This window comes from Nematostella vectensis, chromosome 13, assembly GCF_932526225.1.
Source record: "Nematostella vectensis chromosome 13, jaNemVect1.1, whole genome shotgun sequence".
NCBI lineage: Eukaryota > Metazoa > Cnidaria > Anthozoa > Actiniaria > Edwardsiidae > Nematostella > Nematostella vectensis.
The window spans coordinates 14,627,372-14,653,239 of NC_064046.1; the positions used below are offsets into that span (position 1 = coordinate 14,627,372).

General features: G+C 41.0%; 1 protein-coding gene across 6 annotated transcripts in view; it reads left to right on the forward strand.

Annotated features, from left to right (window-relative positions):
- The window catches only part of LOC5502328 (puratrophin-1-like), a 35,584-nt gene that overhangs the window by 535 nt on the left and 9,181 nt on the right, over positions 1-25,868 (forward strand). For 2 of the 6 annotated variants that reach the window (XM_048721261.1, XM_048721256.1), the window contains exons 2-22: positions 3,675-3,851; positions 4,517-4,895; positions 5,014-5,142; positions 5,886-6,009; positions 7,941-8,046; positions 10,287-10,391; positions 14,139-14,255; positions 14,427-14,629; positions 15,047-15,230; positions 16,245-16,367; positions 17,919-18,110; positions 18,983-19,270; positions 19,988-20,206; positions 20,467-20,519; positions 21,001-21,076; positions 21,561-21,664; positions 21,764-21,833; positions 22,792-22,881; positions 23,263-23,355; positions 23,840-23,887; positions 25,313-25,390. In XM_048721261.1, coding sequence (XP_048577218.1) covers positions 3,675-3,851; positions 4,517-4,895; positions 5,014-5,142; positions 5,886-6,009; positions 7,941-8,046; positions 10,287-10,391; positions 14,139-14,255; positions 14,427-14,629; positions 15,047-15,230; positions 16,245-16,367; positions 17,919-18,110; positions 18,983-19,270; positions 19,988-20,206; positions 20,467-20,519; positions 21,001-21,076; positions 21,561-21,664; positions 21,764-21,833; positions 22,792-22,881; positions 23,263-23,355; positions 23,840-23,887; positions 25,313-25,390 — 2,958 coding nt within the window. Of the gene's footprint in view, positions 1-1,509; positions 1,728-3,045; positions 3,198-3,674; positions 3,852-4,516; positions 4,896-5,013; positions 5,143-5,885; positions 6,010-7,940; positions 8,047-10,286; positions 10,392-14,138; positions 14,256-14,426; positions 14,630-15,046; positions 15,231-16,244; positions 16,368-17,918; positions 18,111-18,982; positions 19,271-19,987; positions 20,207-20,466; positions 20,520-21,000; positions 21,077-21,560; positions 21,665-21,763; positions 21,834-22,791; positions 22,882-23,262; positions 23,356-23,839; positions 23,888-25,312; positions 25,391-25,868 lie in introns of those variants that run through there. The other 4 variants (XM_048721259.1, XM_048721258.1, XM_048721260.1 and 1 more) reach the window with 4 other exon arrangements.

Sequence of the window (25,868 nt, forward strand, 5' to 3'; positions counted from 1 at the left end):
TTGTTGCTTGACCCTTCTCGGCTTTCGCAGCAGAAAATTTGGCGTATATAATAGGACTTAAGACCTCCTCCCCACCTAAATCCGTCTCTAATATAAGCGCAAATTCAACAAACGATGCGCGATCTTTAAAAAAAGGGTTGGATACGGTAAAGTTGAAAAAATTATATCTTAAAAGTCTCGATACGACCGAACAAAACGCACACACAAGGTGGTTTATGCAAGTTTTGCTACTTGCGATAACGTCAGCTCATGCGTGTAGCGTAGTGTACCAAGGACTAAAAGACACAAAATCAAGTGGATGTTTTGCGGTGCGGTGTGTAATCCCGTGCAATTTTCGTCCTGAAATTGATTTTTTGCTGTTTCGAGTCTATTATGGCTTGAATCATTAGTATATGCTGGGGGCCAAATTTTTAGACCGCTTTTTGATATATGTTTGACGTAATTCTGCATAATTTATGTTAATTGTGCACACATTTATATCTCGGCCATTTTTGCAGCTATGCAAAATTCGCTGTGTAGATTTTTGTGACTGAGTCATGATATACTACTTATTAACCGAGCGCGGGGTCCGTACTGGGAAATCTCAGCCCGCGGGCTTTTTTTACAGACCGAGGACGCAGGCAATGTTCTAAAACAAGCTTTTGGAACATACTTAAATTGGATTTTTCCTTAGGATTGTTTCTCTGTCAGCAGTTTACGATAACTAAATGGATCATCAGGGCCGTAGCAGGGGCTGTGGGACCAGTAGGGGCGTGGCTGTGCCCCCCATTGTTTCCTTAATGTTTCTGTATCATGCTCCCCCCCAATAATTCGAGTCCTGCACGGCTATGATCATGTAATGTTTCTATTAGTGATAACACTTTGATGTAATAAGGTATATTTAGAAACACCCAAGGCTATATAAGGAGTTCGCTCCTGAGTTAGAAAGTTAAGTGGTGAAACAGCATGACAGCTACGCTTATCTAGAGGGAATCCGAGACCGGATAACAGAATCGTGTAACGTCTTGGTTGAAGGAATGATAAACTCCGTCGTGTACTAGATTGCGCTGGAGTGTAGAAGTTTTCTTCATGCCTTGGATCTTACCGCCGTTCGACATTGAAATAGTCTACAGCCTTTTCTCTACAAATTTGACGTAGCGCTGTTGTTCTCAATGGCGAGTCACACAGCATCCATTTCCATCGGCTAATTTAAGCAAGTAAACAAGATATTTTAGTCAATCAAATATCGTCAATAATACATCAGACTTCATTTATATTGTTATTTTGAAGTTTGCTTGCGTATAAACCGCTGTATTTTCAATGATAAACAATAACAAAGGAGTGGGTGATCGACATCCCCCAACCCTTCTCCCCCTAGACTTCGCGATAACTTTTGCAATATCTGAGCGTTTTTTTAGCAAAACACACGATCTAAACAAAATATTTCTCGTTCAAGGTCGCTTATCCAAACTCAAAAAATATGAGCAAAATTTGCGAGTAAAGTAATAGAAAACCAAGATTCTGCGCATGCGCATAGCAATTCAGCTTGGCAAATGAATGAAAATGGCGGCCATTCCGACGGAAGTGTTATGAAATGGCATGAGACCTTTAATATTCTATAGCCAGCAAACAACAGCGCTAAAACATAACTGGGAATGGTAGCTTGGTCACTCTACTATGCTCATGGTACGAATTTAGTCGGATTTTCCTTTGGGAGGAGGAGAAAACTATTCTAAATGTCAGCTGAGGTAGGATTATTTTGCACGCTTGTCGAACGTTCTCTTGGAGGAATAATTAATCGTAGCAGCTAAATCGCGTGATTTCTCTTTAAAATTACGCATATTTATTTTCTGTATCATTATCTATCTCTTCCTCGTTTTAATTTCCTAGTGACTCGAGTTTTAACCCCTTATTATAGTTGTTTTCACTCTTAGAGATTTTGATCTTTTCGCTGCCGGTGAAAGAACTCGGCACTTTTTGACCTCAAGGAAGGCGATGAGGGTTTCATTGTTATTTTATGGACTTTCACGTTGATCCGCAACAACAAACAGTCTCTTACTGAGTTTTTAAAGCTTGATGTGAGTTTATCAAAACTGTTTCTGTGACCAATTGTTTTTCGAATCCTTTGCGTGAAAAGTTTTATTGTTGTATTTATACACTTGCTTTGTGGCGTCTCGCAACGATTACGTATGCATTTACTCGCTTCAAATTATTGTTGTGTTGACTGGTGGAAAAAGGTCTTACGCCTGGACTATGCTGTGACTAATTTTAGGATAAATATATTAGGTAATTTTGATTTTTCCCGCGGCCATCCATTATAGAAACAGCTCAAGGTTTTATAAGTACCAACATTTATCCTGCAATTGATAATTGTTGTCATTCATGCTTTGTTCGAGTAAAGAATAATTTCAAAGTGGACACGAACATTTAAGAAAGCCTTTCTAAACGCCTTTCTAAACTGTTACACGTTGTGGAAATCGTGGTGGCTTTCGATTTTGCAAATCATAGTGAAAGTTTGCAAAAGAAAACAAGTGTTCGGGGATTTCACAATTTCGTTTTGTTTAAAGTGAAATTAAGCAAGCTCATTAAATTGTCGATAGTCTTTGGGTTAATACATATAATAAGCTAAAGTTCATGTAACTGTAATATACTTAATACGATCATTAGCAGCATGACTTGATATCAGTAAGTACTGTATAGATAATAATTCTATATGCCTCTTTGAATACATGACTTCTTGACCAGTCCAGATGGTTTCTCCCTGCTGTTTGTATTGTATTTAATGAGATCCCGAAAATATTGACCAAGGTTAAAGTTGATAGAAATTATAAGGCATAAAATGATCTAGAGAAACTTAAACATGCAACTGTACAATGCTCTAAAGGCTATTAGGAAAAGGAATAGAGTGAAATTAATACTGACTCAATGTGGTGTCATTTCATAATGTAATGTGTTCGTTAAGTTGATGTTTGGGGTTTCTGTGGTTGATCCAGCTGTGTTGCTCTTTTGAGGAGCCGTCTGTTTAACTACATCAATGGTCTTCTTTGCACCTTGCACAAGGCACAGCAAAGTTTTCAATTTGTTTTAAGACTATCAGCAGGGAACCTAAAAACTCTTAAAGCAGGAAGTTGTGCTAATTCAAGAAATACCCTGAAGTTAGACAAATCATCCCTTGGTCCCTTCGTCCCCTCAGGGCTACGGACAGGGCTTAATTTAAGGTGACACAAAATTAATAAATGCTATCTGAATATCTGCTTGGTCTTGGCAGGCTTTAACATACCCTTGTTTACAAGTCACCTTAAGCAAATTGTTTGCTAAAAATGATGATTGTATAGTTTGAAGGTGTCTTGATCAATGTGATATTGTAAACATGTCTTTGGGGCCTGAGAACAACTTCTTGACTGTTGGGGATAACATTTTTAAAATTATATTCTGATGTGTATAATTCATAAGCTATTTGTAGATTGAGCATCTTTGTTCAAAGAAAACAAATTGATTTTCCTGACTTTATTGCTGCAATAGTGGGTTGATTAGCAGTAAATTCCTGTTTGTTTTAGATGCCTGTAAGTTCTTCTTTTTGTATTCAGATGCAGCATGAATAAAAATTCTCTTTGTTTTTTGACCCTGAAAAAACTTTTAAACATTAACTACTCAGGGAATCCTCTGACTATTTCTTGACGTTCCATTTCTTTTAGACTGAACACAATGACTGGGACTGGAGAACCCTATGTCAAGATTTCATGATTGATATACATGTTCCGGTGCTTGAGAGAGTTAAGGAGGAACAGTACGGTGATGAGGTTAAACAGTTTATCACAGAGTATCTTGAGCCAGTATTGGCTCTTCTTCGCGATGTCAAACAGTCTGCAGAGGTAAGGTTTAAAATGCTTAGACTAAGATAAATACCCGGGATATATACATCTATTTCACAAAAGGTTGTCAGTGCAAATGGCGATTGCCAAATGGCAGTTCTGCACTTTGCACTGACAACCTTTATTGAAATAGGTGTATGAAGCCAAAGGTGTGGGCTGTACAGGAACTTATGAACCCAATATTTGTTCAGGGGCCACAGATGAGAAGGGTTATTTATTTTTAATTGTACTCTATGTAAAGCACACATGTACCTCACTCCTCTTGAAACCACCATCGTCCCCCCATCCCCTCCCACACTTTTGGAACCACTCCACTGCCTTTGTTGTTCCATTGTTTTACTGCTCAAGAGCAAGGCACTTGCCTTGGAGACCTGATGCTTTATCACAATGTGCCCTAATATTAAAGAGCTTACATATCATGATGTTTACTAGCTTTCAAAAGATGTTTAGCCAGAAAAAATACAAACAAAGTTTGCTACTCACCCTCTTCCCTGCTCTTGTTCATTGCAAGTACCAACCAATTTAAAATTCATTTCCCAACCTACTTTATCTGTCAAATACAACCTCTGACATACTTAGTGGTCACACTGTGTATATGTGCCCTCCATGGAATATTCCCCTTTGTATTTTGGCAAACAATATCTGCAACATGTTTTCTCTTGCAGGACTATTTTTCTACTGGTGAGAAATCAGAAGATGCATGGGTGCCTTACTATGAAAAGTTTGTGCAAACAGTTATCCACATAAACAAAATGAACACTGAACTTCACAAGGGAGACTTCTACATTCACCTAAGTTCTGTCATTCCTGGACAGATGATAATTAAGTACTATGATTCTGGAGGGACACAATCACTGCCGATTGACAAGGCAGACTTGAGAAACATCTGGGCCAAAGACTGGACAGACAGATTAAGGATAGAAATGAATGGGAGATTTTTATTTTTGAACTGTGTGGTGACATTAAAAAATGGGAAAGAGGAGAGACGGCCATGGAGATATTTAATGTCTGCAACAAGAAATGTCAGCTACAAGCAGTACAGAGGTGAGCTGAATACAAACCTGTCAAATGATCAGTTATGTGCACACATGTATGTGCTCTTTGCAGTGGTTGAATAATATTTAGTAGCAGGTTTGTTTGGCTCATGTTTGTGTTTCCCTAGCTATCGAAAAGGATGACAGTTTGGAGGCAAATTGCAGAGTTAGCAGGCAATCCCTGTTTCTTGAGAAACCGCTGAACATATTTGACATCAATTTTGAATTACTTCACACTGGAGTTGCTTCTCTGACAGGTATGTGACTCCTGAACCTGTTTAGGACAAAATATATGTAATAACATATCCTAAACAATAAAACAATTTTCATGCAGGACGAAGGACAAACTATCATGTAATACCTAAAGACGCTCTGAACCTCAGAAGTCTTCTGATAAAAAAGCTTTATGACATTGTACTTGAAAGCTTATGTGAAAGCAAAATAATAAAATAGAAACCTTGTTCAGGACCAAAAGCAGGAGTTTCAATAACTTTTGAAGTAGCAGGCTGTGCTTGGGAAGTAGGTGGCTGGGGATTTTTTGCATAGAATAATGATATCAACCCAAATCTTTCATCTGATTAATTGCTACTGCTGCTTTGTACAGAGTAAAAATTACAACAACGAAAGATGTGAACTCCCATAAAAAGAAAAAAAAAAAAGACAGAACAATACTGAACAAGGTTTTCTTTTACCTATATCATGAATCACACATAATTTGGTGGAAAACTTTATTATGAGTTCAGAATTTGTAATCAGTGTTTTAAGTTGCTGGCAGTAAGCATGGAAATCCCCTCATGTGAAGCGTTTTAATCTTTATATTTTGCCAAACCTCACAAAAAATAGATGTTTCTGATTAAAAACAATTTATCCTTACTTCTCCCCTTTCCCAATTTAAAAATATTTTATTGCCACAAAAAAACATCTAGAAAATCATTTTATTTCTTTTTAAATGAGCTGTTAAAAAAACTTAAATACATGCATGGTTTTTCATGCATTTCAGGCAGTAAAGACAAGCGAGGGGGGCACATTCTCCTGATTGACGCGTCCAGACCTGACTGGAATAATGTCAAGTACAGCAGTATAGAACTAGCAAGAATTCTGATGTACTTCAACACCATTCTCAAGTGAGTGTGGGAAACAAGTCAGAGAAAGATCCAGAATATCAGCGTTTGCCTTGGCCTTGTTTGTGGTGGGAAGGAAAGGGAAAGGGGGTTGCTGAGGGAGGGGTGGTGGGTTCAGCCATCTGGCAGTCGGAAGGGACTACTCTACAGTCGAATAATATCATTTTTAAATTGATAAATACTCTACTGGGAAGAAGGGAATACACTTTATAATATTTTTGTTTAAATTGCTGAATAATATACTGGTGGGAGGGGAATGTACTATATTATGTTTGTTAAATTGCTAAAAGCTCTACTTTGAGGAGAGGACTATGCTATATTACCTTAATTGAATTTCTATACATACTCTTCTTGAGGGGAGAATAAATCCCCTTCTATGGCCCTAGCTGCAAAATGCCCAACTTTGAGATTTTTAAAGTTAATTCTGGTCTTTAGGAGGGTCCAGTCCTCTTAGAGTTGCATTTAGAATATTGTTATGAACTTTATTGTTGTTGTACTGTTTCATAAAGCTACAGATAACGGGAACAAAAATGAAGCCATATAAAATATGAGCTAAAAGTTGCTATTCTGTTCTGCTGTACATAAAAGCTTTATTGAGACCAACTGTTGGTCTGTCGCACTGACAGCCAGACAAGGATACCTGGGCCGGATTCCAAGAAAGCAGGTGAACGCTAACCCAGGGATAAAAGCCCTCTTAATCCAATCAAAAGTCGAGATAGCCGTATTTATCCCTGGGTTAGTGCTAACCTGCTTTCTAGGAACCGGCCCCTGTTGATTTAATCTGTCTGAATATGAGTGAGAAAGGCGTGAACTACAAGAACATTAGTGTGTAATGTAAACAGCTGAATAAAATAATAAATAATAGGTGAATAAATGAATGAATAACTAGAAATCAATGAGTGAGAAAGCCGTGAACTACAAGAACATTAGTGTGTAATGTAAACAGCTGAATAAAATAATAAATAATAGATGAATAAATGAATGAATAACTAGAAATCAATGAGTGAGAAAGCCGTGAACTACAAGAACATTAATGTGTAATGTAAACAGCTGAATAAAATAATAAATAATAGATGAATAAATAAATGACTAGAAATCACGAAGAAGGTGACCTTGCACTTTCCTACCTTCCTACTTCACAAAACACTTCATCTACATCTACATTTTTTTAAATCCACAAAGAGGGTTGCCATCACTGAGGATATATATTAACTAGATAAATAAATAAATCGATGAATAAATAAATAAATGAATTCAGTTAATAAATTCATTAATAAACTATGTAAAAAAGGCAAAATAACAAAGATAGAGTAAAAAGATAAAAATCATTTAAACAGAATTATTGGTATTAATATAATTGTATTAATGTAATTTTATTCTTTCTCTAAAAGTATCTGCACTAGTGAATTTAGCGTGAGGTGAGGCGGCTTGTTTCAATGTTTGACTGTCCTGCAGGAAAACAGGCGGAGAGTTTTAACAGTTTTTTTTGCATGAGTTTCTTATTTTGGTACCGGAAAGTCTACTTTCTACACCATGTCAGCATGCGGGTAAAACATAATCCGATAATTAACATTGCTGAGTATCAACCTTTTTCTCAGGTCATTTGGTATTCATCTAGATAAATATCTTGCCTGCAGTTTAATTCTTGACCCCTAGTATCAATAACAAGTTGATTTTTTATATTTCCTTTACACACTTCACAGCCACCAACCAGACATTTACTTTCGTACGTTTTGTAGACTGGAGGCGAGTCCTTTACCGCCAAAATTTTGTATTGAATATTGAAGTCTGAATGTTGTATCCTAAAAATGGTGAGAGTCATATCGGAAGTTCCACCCCAAAACATCACTCATTCAAAAAGGGTGTCGGATTACGCCGGCTCTCACGTATCGATGAATGAAACTCATCAAAACACATTGTTTTTTTTTCTCCAGAAAAGACAGTCAAAAACTCGGCTTTTCGGCAATACTAGATGCAAGAAAATCTGGGGTGAAAAGGAGGGCTATTGAAGATATTACAGAAGCATTGATATGTTTTCAGGTAAGCTCAATTATCAAGGGAAATCAGAAGCTTACTGTAAATCTAAATGTTGAAGATGTCGAAGCATATAAATTTAGGCTCCGGCTTTAAGTGCGTTTGGTAGTAGTCTGCGTTTATTTTGATTGTGATTGATTTGGTTTATCTTTACAAGTCTTTGTTTTTCTCTCTTTAGTTTTCGCTGTATGGTAAGAGGTAAAAGGCGATTATCGAGCGCGAGGCGCTGAATACCTTTCATTCATGTAATCGTTTCGACATCTCAGAATTCGAAACGCACGTTAATTTCAGCTTCACGTTGTTTTGAAAACCGTGTAATTACTCAAATCTCGGGTTTAACTTCAAACTTAGAGGTTAAACTTAACGAGAGGTCTTGTTTGTAAGGTTTTCATTTGGAAATTCCGTCAGATTCTCAAGTTTCCGTTGCTGTCTGATGCCAGATAACTAAAGTACTGGTGGTCTCATGTTGCTTTTTTTGTTTTTTGCCTCATCTAAAGTGTTCTTGCGTGTTTTAATTACATCCACTTTACTTCTGAAGGACCTTTTGCTTGCTCACAAGTCTATAATTAGCTGCTTTAAAAAAATATCCAAGTGTTCCTTTTTTTGCGCGTCACTTTTCGTGTATTATCTATTCACCTATTTTAAATAAGGTTCACAGTGGGAAATGGAGAATGGCCTAAATAAGTTGGATAAACAATGGTGTTTTCTTGTATAATATCCTTCACATCCAGACTGTTTGTGCACTGGCGCCTTAGTTACAAACGCATATAATAGTCGTATTCTCCATAGCTACTGGATTCAAGCATCCATTTTCTTAAAGGCGAACTAAAATAGGTGTAGGCGAGTTTGCAACTTCTTTTTGACGTATCTTCTTTGTATAATAACTCTTGAATTTTCCAACTATTATCGCGACAGACTCTGATTTATTATTTTCCCACATTCGTCGTGACCCGGTCTTCCTTCCGGGGAACAAAAACTCGAATTACTCATTTTAAAAATTCAACCGCAGTGAAGTAAAAAGTTTAAAGAAGATCGAGGAAGCCGCGAAATGGATAAAACTGTGATGGAATCTACCTAAGGCGTGTTGTATTTGTTGTCTTTTTCGGGAAAGTTCCGTGTGAATTTCGGGAAAGTTCCGGGTGTTTTTTCGGGAAATTTCCGGGAGATTTTTTTAATGCCCGCGGCACGTTTTTCGGCAGGGATTGTCCCGTGCTAAAGCAAAAAGCAACCAAAACAGATAGTAACTAGAAGCTAAATGCAACTAAAAGCTGCTTCTAAACAAACGTAATTTTTTATTTCTCCGTTCTATCGTTAAAGTTGACTCAACATCTGAGATAGCGGAGTAGCTTTATTCGAATATTCCAACTCTATGACCGTCAAGTCTCAGGTCGGATCGGTCGCGCGCTCACACGGAATCCGAGTGAAACTGACCCTCTCCAGGTCACTGTAAATCATTTTACCGTACAGTTATTGTTATCCAAACTACACAAAAGTACCAAATTACTGCGATTTTCACGCCAAATAAATTATTTAGATCAAAGTTTCTAAATTTGGCATTTTCAATGAATTTTTCTCTACGGACCACGGACCAAGGAAGTTTAGCCTTCAAATGTGACGGGAACTCTGAAGTTTAGCCCAGGCCGGTTTTCAAAGCCAATTCTAAAACATTCATAGTATGGAAAAGGGGAAACCTGAAATTTGAAGGCTTCGTGCAAACACTTGAATTCGTCCCCAAATCGTCCACAACGAGAACTTTCGAATATCGGAACCACCCAAAACGACAACCGTGTAGACGTAGTCTACGATTCTGCCGCACTTTGCCCGTCAGTACGCGCGTAAAAGTGTTTCTAGCAATATTGTTTGTTTTGCATTCCTACTTTCGACAACTTTTCATTATTCCCAAGTAGTCTTCATGGTGCTTCCCTTTAAAGCGATCTATTAGGTGCTACCCTTTTTTATATGTTGTAACGATGTATCGCTTTGTCTTCATATGTCGTAACGATGTCTTGCTTTGTCTTCATATGTCGTAACGATGTATCGCTTTGTCTTCATATGTTGTAACGATGTATCGCATTGTCTTCATATGTCATAACGATGTATCGCTTTGTCTTCATATGTCATAACGATGTATCGCTTTGTCTTCATATGTCGTAACGATGTATCGCTTTGTCTTCATATGTCGTAACGGTATCTTGCTTGTTTTCATATGTCGTAACGATGTGTCACTTTGTCTTGCTATTTCGTAGGAGAGTTGTCCAGGGGCATTACACATCGTCTACATCGTTGCCAGGAAAGACTCGCCACTACTCATGTTCAGCACCACGAAAATCAAGGAGCAGCTCAACTTTGAGGTGAGTGTAGGTATCATTTGTATGGTGCCCGCCCCAAGGAGGGTGGTCGCTTTACCGAGGTATCCTTGTTATTTATACGGCGCCACTTGGCATGGTCCTGTACAGGACCCGAAATGATCCCAGGACCCGAAACGATCCCAGGACCCGAAATGATCCCAGGACCCGAAATGATCCCCAAAAGTACCCCAACTGATCCTCGGACCCGAAACGATACCGAGGAGTCCCCGAAATCAACCCCAAGGAATTGCGGTAATGGACAAAGGGAAAGCAGAAGAAATACTTGCAATTCTTGAAGCATAATAAAGGGTTAACAGCGACTCGATTTCTAAACAACGTGACTTAAAAATATTAAATTCCAACACAATACTTCTATTTATTACATTGCCCGGCGTTAAACCCATAAACAGAGTCCAAAACAAATACACAACTTTAAATTGCTACTGAAAGGAATACAGCATAAACATAGCACAGCTTTGCTCAGATCAACCAAACGTTTGACCTTCCATCACACTCTTAACATTTTGCGGTTCCGACACATGACTCCGACACTATAAATCTCATTTCCGGTAAACAACCCTAAAAATTAATATTCATCTGACAACCAAACATGTATTTCACCACGAAATCCTTGTTCACACGAGCGAATATTTACCGACACATTTTAGGCAGCCGGTTTGGCCGAGAAGATGTAATTACAAAAGCACACTGAGTAATACACTCGAACAACTCTTCTACTACCGATGCAAAATATTAAGAGAATGTGAAAGCAATATTATGTGAGTTTTATCCTCATGTAGTCGTGCGTGTACCCCGGCATGATCTCTCGATATGATAGGTCTTTTATTCACCGAAAACAAACATTCCAAAAAATAACTTTAAAACATTTCGCTTCCTATGTAAAGCAGCATGTCCCATCTGTAAAGACTTTCTTTTATGGCTTGTGATGTAAAAATGATTTATCCACGCCGGGCTCCTCAAATTACTATCACAGGAATTGATAGTTGACCCCAATTTCTGACTCAACCACTGTATTTCCCCCGCAGTCGTATATAAAAATCTTAATACTATAGTTTTAGTTAATGTAAATTTCCATTTAATAACACAAACAAAGCTAAATGTTTCATATGTTTTTAAAACTGAAAGCCAATCCTTACACATTCCTTTAGTTGTCCATTACTGTAATTCCTTGGGGTTCATTTCGGGGACTCTTGGGGATCGTTTCGGGTCCCGGGATCAGTTGGGGTACTTTTGGGGATCGTTTCGGGTCATGGGATCATTTCGGGTCCTGTACAGTCCCGAAGAGAGTGGTCGCTTTTTTTAGGTATCATTGTATTTATACGGTGCCACTTAGCATGGTCCCGAAGAGAGTGGTCTCTTTTTTGAGGTATCATTGTATTTGTACGGTGCCACTTAGCATGGTCCCGAAGAGAGTGGTCTCTTTTTGAGGTATCATTGTATTTATACGGTGCCACTTATCATGATCCCGAAGAGAGTGGTCGCTTTTCTGTGGTATCGTTGTATTTGTTTGGTGCATATAGTCTGAGAAAAGTTTTCAGCGCGGGCAATGAAACATGACAAGCGAAACACGCGGTTCACCACTATAATCTATGTTTTTTTTTACGCGGAAGAATCGATTTCATACATGCTGGATCTTTCATCGTGCGCCTTTAACCAGGTGTTTTTTTAGGCTAAGTTCGATTTTTTTGTAACAAGCTACACGACAATCTGAATAAAGAAATCACCCCTCCATAACACGGTTATGATTTTTATTAGCTTTATAAATTGGATCGGCAGACAACTTCCGGTCTGCCCCAAGGCATCATGGGAAACAATAGCTTTATCGGAAATAGTGATTGAATGCTGAAGCTACAAACAATTCAGAACAACAGAACAATTCCTTTGCTGATATATTAGTAACTCATAAACTGTTTATGATATTATCCCTTATATCCTCATACTCGAAAATGAGCTCTGGTAGTTTTTTAGCCCAACTGCGCAAACCCATATATATACTTATATAGTAAAGGGTGCAAATATAATAATTAATAATAATATAACAACTTTTTGGCGAATTCAAAGGCGTTACAACTGACTGAACAGCCAAAGTCAACCTTATCCTACCATAGACGGATTCTGTTCTTTTTTTTGACAGCTTTTTTTAACACCTCGTTAGTTGATTTCTCGGTTGTGTTGCAATATGGCGAGGACTCTTCTTATTGCTGAAGAATTCCCTCGAAGTGTAAGGACCTAAAACTCAATTCGCGAGCCGACGTTTTTATTTGGTGAATATTGTTTTTGTTGCATGGTGTGACAATTTCCATAACAGCGGGGTGGCAAGCGATTGTTTTGCGAGCGCTCACGAAATTATTATAATTCAATTAAACCCTTTTTATGATAGCACATAACACCCCTCTGTCTCTCTCGACTCATCTCTCACGCCAACTTATAAGCTGATGATAACCTTATGGTATCTGGTAATCATTACGATCCTATAGAAGCGCATTCAGCTGAAACAACCAAGGATTCTCGGCACACTGTAAGTGAATGTTTTGAATGGAGCTGTTTTTGTTTTCGCTTGGGCCACTGTTAGGCGTTATTTGATTGCTTGATATCGACCACGTTAACGTTCGAGTCTCATTTTTTCTTCTGCATATACTAAATGTTTAAATTACATGTGTTTTGCTCGGTACTGAACAAGATGCCAGTCACAAACAAAATATTACGATTTATTTTATCTGTTTAACTGTTTGCTTGTTTGCTAGGAAAATGGGGTCTTGTAGTACGCGAAAACAGATCATGAACTGTATAATTGATTTGATGTTTTTATACCAGAATGACGAAATTATGCTTTACTATGTTATGCACATGAACTGGGTTATGAATAGACACCTCTTAAAACAAACTGATGTTAAAAATAAAATAAAAAGATAAATAGGTCAAACGTTCACAATCACTTCACAGTTGACTTGCTGGCTGTTACACCCTCTAAGTGGCGTGCGTGAGCCTGTCGCTGACGATGGCGCTACAGGCCAGCGCCCCCAGTTATTCCTTTACTTCTGCCAATACAGGTCGATAAATTGCGATAAGAGACGGTCGATAGAGTGTGATGGGAGAAGGTTGATAAATTGCGATAAGAGACGGTCGATAGAGTGTGATGGGAGAAGGTTGATAAATTGCGATAAGAGACGGTCGATAGAGTGTGATGGGAGAAGGTTGATAAAGTGCGATGAGAGACGGTCGATAGAGTGTGATGTGAGAAGGTTGATAAAGTGCGATGAGAGACTGGGTCTCCGGCTTTTAATCCTTAACCGAGAAGACGAGGGATTCACACTCCCAATGTGGAAAACCTTTTTTTTACATTTACCTTACCGTGTCTTGTTTGGCAAACGAAACCTGTGACACTGAGTAGTCGTGTCACTATCTCTTTTATCCTGCATTCACAAGTCCTGGCAATTATTTTATTCTTCTTTTCTTTGTCATAATTCCACTGAGAAGAGATCGCTTATTTTCATCGATCGCTTTTGTATTGGAACAAGTTCCCGGTTCCGAATGTGTGACGAATCTCTTTGCCGACAGAGGTATATTTCTGTATCAAGCAAAATCCTGTTGAATCACTCCAAGATTTAATCCATCCTTTTATAGAAATCGCTTTATCATATTTACTAGAGTATAAGATTATCCATGAGTGATTTATTATATTTATTTTTTAGTGAAGATCCTAATGATCAATTTTTGTTTTATTTTAAGTTCAAGCTTATCACGACCGTACAAGATCTAAAGAAGTACTTCGATGCTGATCAACTAACGCCGGAATTCAACGGAACTTTTCACTACGACCATGACGACTGGATTAGATTTAGAATAGTAAGTGTCCGGTATATAGAGGCTATAGCCAGGTTCGTAACCGTATAGGTATAGTAGGTATCACGCAAGGAATCATGGGGCTGGTCGTTGTATTGAGATTGGGAGAATAGGATCAGTATGGTTGGTCACTTTGAACAGGTCGCTCATCTATCCTTTCGCCACTCTCTGTAGAAGCTCGAGCCGTTCATGACCGGATGCCGTAGTGCGGCCAAGCTTGCAATGGGCGTGATGCATCAGTTCACTAACACCAAGCTAGGAGATAGCGTGCCCGAGTGCAAAATCTTGCTGGAACAGCACCAGCAGAAGGTCAAGGAGGTGTTTGAGGACAGTAGGCTGTCGGCGTTACAAGTAGAAGGGGAGCAGATACTTATAAGGTACATGTGGTCGGTTTTATCCGAGCTAGCATGCTCTCACTTTTGGTTATTTGAAAACGCTTGTTTTCAAACATTGGGCATCCTGTGGTGCTTGTTGGCACAAGGTGCCCTGTGTCGACTTGGCCCCAGTGCACCTCGGACTTTCGCATTTAAAAGACTTTCTGAAATAACCCCCAATGAGCAGGTTAGGAGGGGGTTCAGGTTTATTTCAATTGAAGAATGATGCCAGAAATACGCATTAAAGACGTTATTTTCACCTTGAGAAATCATTGAGCAATGGATTTCGCTAAAATACTCTAATAGTTTTCTCTTTCATTTGAGACTTTGGATACTGTGATAACGAGAATTTCTTATCAAATGGGTATATTGTTTACAGAGTTATTCGTGTCTAAAATTTTGTACACGTATGTTTTTTAGGTTGCATGAAGAACAAAACAATGCACCCAAAACGGAGGATTATAAGGACACAGTGAAGTGCGTAGAAAACCTCTACCACCAGATGAACGAAGTGTTCTGCAAGCTCGAGATGCTGACGGATAACAGGACCAAAAAACTCGAGCAGTGCCTGCAACTTAGGGAGTTTGAAGAGTCGACGGATAAGGTATGAAACATGGTGTATGTGTTGTTGTTGGTGATGGCGATGATGTTGATGATTGAGACGACTTGGATGGGGGCGATAAAGATTTTAATGATGATGATGATGGTGACGGTGGTGACGGTGGTGATGGTGGTGGTGACGGTGACGGTGGTGATGGTGATGGTGATGGTGACGGTGGTGATGGTGATGGTGATGGTGATGGTGATGGTGATGGTGATGGTGATGGTGATGGTGATGGTGATGGTGATGGTGATGGTGATGGTGATGGTGATGGTGGTGATGGTGGTGATGGTGGTGGTGATGGTGGTGGTGATGGTGATGGTGACGGTGACGGTGGTGATGGTGACGGTGACGGTGGTGATGGTGATGGTGATGGTGATGGTGGTGATGGTGATGGTGGTGATGGTGACGGTGGTGATGGTGACGGTGGTGATGGTGACGGTGGTGATGGTGACGGTGGTGATGGTGACGGTGACGGTGGTGATGATGATGGTGACGGTGGTGATGGTGATGGTGACGGTAGTGATGGTGACGGTGGTGATGGTGACGGTGGTGATGGTGACGGTGGTGATGGTGACGGTGGTGATGGTGACGGTGGTGATGATGATGGTGATAAAGATTTTAGTGATTATGCTGGTGGTGAATGATTGATGATTGCATTGACAATATTGATGATGAAAATGATGTAGATGATAATAATGATGGCGGGCATGTGGTCAAAGCGACAACCGCACCAGTATACTTTCAGTCGATTACGTATTAATCTCTGAGCCCTCTGCTCCTTGGAGTCATAATTTTTAACAGAAAAAGTGAAGAATATTTCAAAATTGTAAAATCAGTGTTTCTGTTGGAAGTTTCTTCGAGGATGTGACTGATAGTTTAGAGCTGATGGCCTGTTAAATAGCACGGATTCTAATAGATTCTTTTGCCTCCCCTTTACAATGGTGGCAGTTGAGGCTTCATGTATCCTCCATACCCCCTCTAGGTATTCTCATGTATCCTCCATACCCCCTCTAGGTACTATCTTGGATCCGCACTGAAGGGGAATCCTTTCTCAGCAAGCACACGGAACTCGGAGACTCGATTGGACACGTGACCTCATTAAAAGAAGACTTCGACGCATTTGAGACCGTTGCTAAGGTAACATTCTCCAAAGTGGAATGAATCCAAATATGCGATTATGTGATTTGTATTATTAACTTCTCTATCCAAAGGATCGAGGAATGACGCTTTTTTTAGGGGTCAAACGGTACGCGTCAGTTTAAATCATAACAACATCAGGCGACTATATTTTTGTGAGAGAGAGAGCCTATGGCCAAATTTTAAACTACATAACAATTTACGTAATGTAAATAGTTGTTGCTTATTTTCTGTTGACCAAACGGGTTGAGGTCTTCTTCATATAGTTGTCTTTCAACTGTGCCCAATGTGTAATCGTTCTTTTAGGTATGTATTGCAGTAAGCCTGGAACCTGTTCAAATATTTTACACATTCCATCTGAGAACAGGCCGACTTACAAGAGCTATGCTTGATGGAAGGCACTCTTAAAAGTCTGATCCATCCTGTAAGCTCACGTTTAAACAAAGACCCGTACTATAAAAGGTCCTGGACCAGGTCCACGAAAGGCTCAGTTTTAAGTAAACTGCTACGCGGTGCGGAGCTCCGGAGTTCAGTCAAGCGTGTCTTGATTGCCACGAGGAGCGAAACCCAAACTTTTGAAGCGCTTTTCTTCTCGTTTGCTCGGTTTATTGTCTCTTGGCTACTAACAATGAACAACCCACCAAAAGAGCGGAATGTGTAGTAAAAATTAGTTCATATTATTTACGATAACAGACCTAAAAAAGTCTCACTACCGACGCAATGTCACGGCACTCTCCGCAGGTCCTTGCGGAGCTAAACTCTCCTAGTGAAGGTCCTTGCGGAGCTAAACTCTTCTAGTAAAGGTCCTTGCGGAGCTAAACTCTTCTAGTGAAGGTCCTTGCGGAGCTAAACTCTTCTAGTGAAGGTCCTTGCGGAGCTAAACTCTTCTAGTGCAGATCCTTGCGGAGCTAAACTCTTCTAGTGCAGGTCCTTGCGGAGCTAAACTCTTCTAGTGAAGGTCCTTGCAGAGCTAAACTCTTCTAGTGAAGGTCCTTGCGTAGCAAAACAATTCTAGTGCAGGTCCTTGCGGAGCTAAACTCTTCTAGTGAAGGTCCTTGCGGAGCTAAACTCTTCTAGTGAAGGTCCTTGCGGAGCTAAACTCTTCTAGTGCAGATCCTTGCGGAGCTAAACTCTTCTAGTGCAGGTCCTTGCGGAGCTAAACTCTTCTAGTGAAGGTCCTTGCAGAGCTAAACTCTTCTAGTGAAGGTCCTTGCGTAGCAAAACAATTCTAGTGCAGGTCCTTGCGGAGCTAAACTCTTCTAGTGAAGGTCCTTGCGGAGCTAAACTCTTCTAGTGAAGGTCCTTGCGGAGCTAAACTCTTCTAGTGAAGGTCCTTGCGGAGCTAAACTCTTCTAGTGAAGGTCCTTGCGGAGCTAAACTCTTTTAGTGAAGGTCCTTGCGGAGCTAAACTCTTCTAGTGAAGGTCCTTGCGGAGCTAAACTCTTCTAGTGAAGGTCCTTGCGGAGCTAAACTCTTCTAGTGAAGGTCCTTGCGGGGCTAAACTCTTCTAGTGCAGATCCTCGTTTAAAGGAGTTTTATTTGTTGTTGTAGTCCTACTGTGACCAGACAGAAAACTTACTAGCGGAGGGTCGGTCGTTATACGAAGGTGGTCACTACGAAGGTGTTGGTTTAAAGGAGCGCTGTAGAGTATTGGAGGAGGTGTGCAAAAGATTCGTGAGGAGCCTGGAAATGAGGAAACAGGTGCTGGCCTCGTGCATGGAGTTCCACACCCTGGTGGAGGAGGTCAGTACAGCAAACCCCTCCCCTGACGGTAGATTGATGATTAGACACACCCCTCCCCTGACGGTAGATTGATGATTAGACACACCCCTCCCCTGACGGTAGATTGATGATTAGACACACCCCTCCCCTGACGGTAGATTGATGATTAGACACATCCCTCCCCTGACGGTAGATTGATGGTTAGACACACCCCTCCCCTGACGGTAGATTAACGACAATTAATAATTAGACACACCCCTCCCCTGACGATAGATCAATAATTAGACACACCCCTCCCCTGACTGTAGATTAATGATTAGACACACCCCTCCCCTGACGGTAGATTGATGATTAGACACACCCCTCCCCTGACGGTAGATTGATGATTAGACACACCCCTCCCATGACGCTAGATTGATGATTAGACACACCCCTCCCCTGACGCTAGATTGATGATTAGACACACCCCTCCCCTGACGATGGATTAATAATTAGACACACCCCTCCCCTGACTGTAGATTGATGATTAGACACACCCCTCCCCTGACGATGGATTAATGATTAGACACACCCCTCCCCTGACGCTAGATTGATGATTAGACACACCCCTCCCCTGACGCTAGATTGATGATTAGACACACCCCTCCCCTGACGGTAATTAGCGACAGTTAATGATTAGACACACCCCTGCCCTGACGGTAGATTAGCGACAGTTAATGATTAGACACACCCCTCCCCTGACGATCCCTACCTCACATGATGGTTTATTAGATTGGGCACATACTCTCCCTGACGGTCGAATAATGGGCACACCCGAGCCAGTCCAACGTCCCAAGCAATTCTATCCATCTCTCAACCACCCACCAAACTCATTCTCTTTCGTCCTTCCCCAGGCATCCGAATGGGCGATCAGCACACTGAGACAAATGGCCCTGATGAACATGGAGGAGATCCTATCCCTGGAGGGCGTTGCAGCCTTGCGGGGGAAGCTCCAGAGTTACCTGGCAGATAGCCCGGCATGGCAGGACAGTAGGTTGCACCGGATATCCGAGATCGCAACCAACGTCGGCCATGAGCGGATGATCCGGCAGGCGGAGGGGATTCTAACGAGGTATAAAGAGGTGGAAGACATGTTGGAGCAGAGGCAGGGCACGCTTGCACGTGCGGAGGAGAGATTACAGGTAAAGGATTGAGATAACAACTCAGATAAAAATGGTTGGGCCGTAAGGGCTGGTATGAATTGCTTGTGTGAGGTACACAGAGAAGACGCTTGCATGTGCGGAGGAGAGATTACATGTAAAGAATTGAGATAACAACTCAGATAAAAATGGTTGGGCCGTAAGGGCTGGTATGAATTGCTTGTGTGAGGTACACAGAGAAGACGCTTGCATGTGCGGAGGAGAGGTTACAGGTTAAGAATTGAGACAGGCTACGTCTCAGGTATAGGAGATTTATACACGTAAAGAATTGAGACAGGCTAGATATCGAATAAAACATGGTTGGGCCGTAAGGGCTGGTATGAATTGCTTGCGTGAGGTATACAGAGAAGACGCTTGCATGTGCGGAGGAGAGATTACAGACAGTCCGAAGCGCTGGGATGAATTTGGTTGAGATACACAGACAAGAGATTGCGGGCAAAGGATTTAGTTGGATGGTAGAAAATAAGTACCCCTGAGAATGAAAAGGGATTGGGGTCGATGGAGTTGGAGTTGCACAGAGTAAGTTGCACGGATAGTGAACTTGTATGTGGAGTGTGTAACATATGGGGTTACAAATCGAGGTGAAAGAAAATCTCAGAAAAGGTGGACAGTTTTATTATATACGGGTTAAACCGGTCCCTTGAACTTCTTGTGCACCCCCTTCTTAATCGAATTCGTTTTTTTTTATCGATCCGACAGGGTCACCCTTCCAGTGAAATATCCAGTACTGTCACGGGTGGTAGTGACGAATCCGGCTCCACCCCTCCCCAGGATGGGGACGAGAGCGATCTCTACCCAGAGAGCGATGACGACATAGACTCCTCCCTCCTGAGTGTTGAGGGACTGGACCTCAAACCCAAACGCAAGATCTCTGATGATAAGATGTACTCGTGGAAGGAGGTCAGCGGCATACAACATGTACGCATGCGTCAAGTGGTGAAATATGCTCATTCGTGTCTTTCTCTTTTTATCTACATACTCTTATTGAACGTATATATATTTTTAAAATAAAGACTTGGTTAAAGATGGAAATAAAATCACACATAGCTGCGACTCAGCGTTGTCATAGAGTGTAGTACTCATTTCAATGGAAGGATCACCTACTATTGTACGTGTAAATTCTTAATCATTCACTACTAATCTTCGTGGTGTTCATAACATGACCTATTGTTCCTTAGCAACCGCTTGAAAGCGTCGAGGAAGAGGAAGTACTATCTCCGCGAGTCCAAGAGTGAGTTTACACTGTAATTTACAGCATACTGTCACGCTGTCCTGGTCGTCAGTCTATACCTGTCACGCAGTACCTGTCTCGCTGTACTTGTCACGTTGTATAAGTCACGCTGTCTAAGTTGTCACCCTATACCTGTCACGCTGTATTATTCGTCACCCTATACCTGTCACGCTGTATTATTTCGTCACTTTACCTGTCCCGCTGTTTTAGTCGTCACTCTATACCTGTCACGCTGTACTTATCGTCACTCTACCTGTCACGCTGTTATTGTTACACTGTTGTTGAAACGCTGTATTACGCTGTAGTTGTCACGCTGTAGCTTTCACGCTATGCCACGCTTTTATTCCTGTTACCTAGCGCGACGTAGCATTGCGTTACTTGTAGTGCACACTGCTCTCAACGCCCTCCGCACTCCTCCCTTATCCCCTGCTCTTTGCACCTCGGTGTTCATTGTTGTGAATATTTGTACTTCTGTTTCCAGAAAACTGTCATACATTGTGACGGAGATGATTGAGACGGAAAGAGATTACGTTAAGTCGCTAGACTACATCGTGGAGGTAAGAATCTCCCCCCCCCCCCCCAAAAAAAACAACAAAAAACAACAACAATGTATTGGATTTGAGTCGATATGAGTTGCTTAAGACTCTGAATCTGATTGGTTGATGGATCATTTACTGCCTCAAAAATTCAATGCATTTTTTTATCACCGAAATAAATTCTTATAGGCCCACAATTGGATGTTTCGTGTGACACGGTAATTTGTGGAAGGGGAAAGCGACAGAGTAATTGGCCGTCTTTAAAGCTGCAACACAAAGTCACCCATTGATATCTAATTGCCTCTCCCTGAGTATTCAATTGAACCTCAATAGAGAGGTGAAGACCCTTTATATAACTTGCGCTTTTCAAAGTCCGATTTTAAAATTCTTCAGAAAAATATTGTAAATGAGATCTCCATTGCGTACACTTCCACGCATCTAGCACTTTTTTGGGTCCGGAAGGTGTCCTTTATATCGAGGTCCAATTTTACTTTTCTCTGTTTAGAATTACATCTCTCAGATGGACAACCCAGATCTGCTTCCATCGCTAAAAGGGAAGAAGAATATCCTTTTTGGGAACATCGAGAGGCTCAGCGACTTCCACAAAGGGTGAGTCGCTTTTAAGAGTGGTTATCATAAGCCAGTTTAACTCTTTCAGTACCGCAAGCGCCACAAGCTAGTACTGAATTAGCACCGTTTGTATTTCAGCTCTTTTCTCCGTGAATTGGAGAATTGCAAGGAACGACCTCTCCAAATTGGGAGCTGTTTTCTAAAATGGGTAGGTCAAGGCTCTACGTGATTCCTGACTAAACTGCGTTTGTAGCATGATGAAAGAATAAACGTCTGAGCGTTAGACACTAAGCCATTGACAGGTTTCAATACTAAATCAATCCCACATTTTCCTGTGTCTTGAAGGTGATTTAAAATACACTTCAAACACGTGTTTTAGTTGTTTATAATATTTCTGAAATTTACATGCATATGATTTTAAAAAGAAAGCACTGCCGGCATGCCATTTTGCGTGACTGTTGCTGGCATGATAATTTTGCGTGACTGTTGCTGGCATGACATTTGCGTGACTGTTGCTGGCATGACATTTTGCGTGACTGTTGCTGGCATGACATTTTGCGTGACTGTTGCTGGCATGACATTTTGCGTGACTGTTGCTGGCATGACATTTTGCGTGACTGTTGCTGGCATGACATTTTGCGTGACTGTTGCTGGCATGACATTTTGCGTGACTGTTGCTGGCATGACATTTTGCGTGACTGTTGCCGGCATGACATTTTGCGTGACTGTTGCTGGCATGACATTTTGCGTGACTGTTGCCGGCATGACATTTTGCGTGACTGTTGCCGGCATGACATTTTTCGTGACTGTTGCTGGCATGCCATTTTGCGTGACTGTTGCTGGCATGCCATTTTGCGTGACTGTTGCTGGCATGACATTTTGCGTGACTGTTGCCGGCATGACATTTTGCGTGACTGTTGCCGGCATGACATTTTGCGTGACTGTTGCTGGCATAACATTTTGCGTGACTGTTGCTTTGCGTGACTGTTGCTGGCATGACATTTTGCGTGACTGTTGCTGGCATGACATTTTGCGTGACTGTTGCTGGCATGACATTTTGCGTGACTGTTGCTGGCATGACATTTTGCGTGACTGTTGCTGGCATGACATTTTGCGTGACTGTTGCTGGCATGACATTTTGCGTGACACTCGTTTTTCTTCCACAGGAGCGTCAGTTTTACCTTTATGCTCTTTACAACATGAACAAACCTCGCTCGGACCAGCTTCTATCCGACCATGGCAATGCCTACTTTCGGGTGAGCTAAACACTTAGTCTTCTTTGTGCAGTCATCTCTCGTGACCCATGCTATCATGACAAAGAGACGTGGCAAAGATTCACGAAAGCTCGTCAAAGGCTATCAGAATCGCTGTTGTGATCGTCAGTAGTTTCCATAATTTCTAAACCTGTTATTGTGATCGCGATGGCGCGCATCGCGATGTAATTGATGATCTGTTTGTTATGGTTTGTCACTCCATCCCCCGTCCTCTTTTTTTAGGCTTACCACGCCTCACGTGTTTCCCCCAGGGGGCTGGCCATGTCTCGTCATGCTGGCTACGCCTTATGGGCCACTTGTCAATAAAAATTGTGTTGTCTGTAGATATGCCAGAAGGAATGACAATTGTGTCTTTTGTTGTAGATATGCCAGAAGGAGCTTGGTGACAAGCTTGACCTCGGTAGCTACCTTATGAAGCCTGTTCAGCGCATGTGCAAGTATGGTCTTTTGCTGAGGGTGAGTTTTTATCCTTCTTCAACTAGAGAAGTTCGATTCTAGTAGTCTACCTCCCTTCGGAGTCACGGGAAATAGCCAGAGAAGTTTGATTCTAGTAGTCTGCCTCCCTTGTAAGTCATGGGGAAAAGCTAGCGGGAGCCAAGAAGGCATTTGTGCGTTTAGGCTCTAGATGGCCATCGTAGCGGTTCTCGCTGAAGAGATATTTTTTTAGTTATTTCGAGAACAGTTGAAATTAGGAATAACGAAAACAACCATCCAAGTTTATTAAATGACCGTTGATCTGTCAGATTTAAACACATAGTTAAATTGTTCCGGGCAAACTCAATTGATTCCTCTGTATATCACCAATGCAATTAGCACATATAAATTTTTGTGCTTTATTATTGGCATGCTCTTGCATTAAAATGGCCTATAATAATGGTTCAACGTAGATTGAAAGCCAAAGTTTATTGCAATGTGGTTGAAAAATGATTTCCCTTTGCAGGACATGATTAAAGTTTATGGCGGATCAACACGGGTTTCGGAGCTCAAGGTACAGATCACAACACTAGATCTTTCACTGTGACCATTTACAGTGCGACGCGCGCTACCGTGGCCACCTTGACGGTTTTGTAGTACGCCAATAAGGAAACGATAAACAAATTATCTAGTCAGATAATGATTACTTCACTGAACAACCAGTGAGTTAAAAATTCATTAGAGGAAGCACGTCAGAGCACGATGGAATCCTCCTATTTAAGAAGTTCGTGCCAATAAAACTGATTCAGAGTCCTTATTGGCCAACTTTCTTAAAACTTTGTCTTGGTGGCCACGGTAGTTCGTTGCACATCAAGCAATCTTTTTTCTCCGACGTATGTCTAACGCAGTAAATGGCCATGCTGTTGCGGCTACCCCGCCTATTGTGGCGAAGCTAATAAAATGAAATAAATAAATAACGCTCGAAACGTAAGCGTAACTACTCTGTTTCACAGAGGCGTTTAACATACCTTTTCAACCTTGTGTTGATTTATACCTTGGCAGAACAATATTCTGGATCTCAGGTCCTGAAATTAGACTTGATGGTTTCGGATTTGAATACGTTTCCTTTCTAATATTGTCCTTCTCATTTGACGCCTCGCTAGTAAGGGTATGTCTTTGACGTAGATCGATGGTATTATTAAGTCACCTTGTTACGTCACCCCTTGATCATCATATCCTCTCGAAGTGGGTAACAACTATAGTTGCTGAGACATGTCTGCGCTCACAAAAGTAGATTCGCCTGTGATCTTAAAAGGATTTAAAAATAAATTGACCCTCGATTTACGTCACAGGGTTCCCGAAATTTGTGGCCATATTTTTGTATAACGTACCCTGGGTACCAGAGCCTCTAGACTTCTCTCCTCCAGTGACGCTCAGCCATCACTGGACAAGATAGAAGTCTGGCTCAGGGTCACTGGAATAGAGAAGTATGACGGCTCTGGTACCCAGGGTATGTATCACATAGTCTTGCAACGCATTTTTCAACTCACAAGTCATTATATCCAGTACTCGATACTTTTGTCTTCAAATGGCGGATTTGTTGAAATTCACTAGCTTACTACTGCACACTACTCTTTAAGCGTATGGTTCAAGATTGATCAGAAATGTTCCGTTCCTCACTGACAAGTGTCCTAGCTGGTAATCAGCCATGAAGTGACTCTAATCATTGTGAGGAGAGAGAAATATCCAAGTTAATCCCAGCTGTAAACTGAATCCCATAGACACAGCTGGTTCATGCCTTGGATACACACACAAGTATTTGCAATCAAATCGCATGACACAACATCTATTTACCTCTATTACGCCATAATCATATGAAAGCTTAAAGCTTTAAGACTGCTCTAGATCAATAGGCTTTGTGGAGACATCTTTTGCGCTGTGTCTCTGGCAATATTTACTGATAACTGATAACTGTGATCTATGGTTTATGGAATGACAGGCCGCCGAGGAGATGGTCAAGTTTCAGCTGCGACATGGCAATGATCTTCTCGCTATGGATTCTCTTAGAGCCTGCGATGTAAGTACTGTAACACGTAAAGCGAACTCCAGTTCACGCTTGACGTATCTCTGTCGCCGACATTTTGTCACCCCTGGAAAAGACCATGCTCAAAGCATCCATTTGTATTGGCCGTTTTTTTTGGGTAGTTTTGCGATACCCTGTATTGCATTCGGTAATTGTTGTATTGTAAGTCTAACAGTATTGAAATTTCTTTACATAACTTTCCTCATAGAAATCATTTACTATAACAATATCGAAATTTCTTCACATAACGTTTCCTCATAGATAACAACATTATCAAACGTGTCACTGATAAACTGACAAGGCTGCTTCTCCCTCTAATGACAAGATTGTAATAAGTTATCTAAAAATCACAGATACATGGAAAAAGAACTTCACTTGACCCACATCGGTTCACCCTGAGCAATGTGATTTTGTTGGTTCTGATTGGTGCACATATCTGGTAGCGCCTCAGCGTCACATGTCATCAGATAGG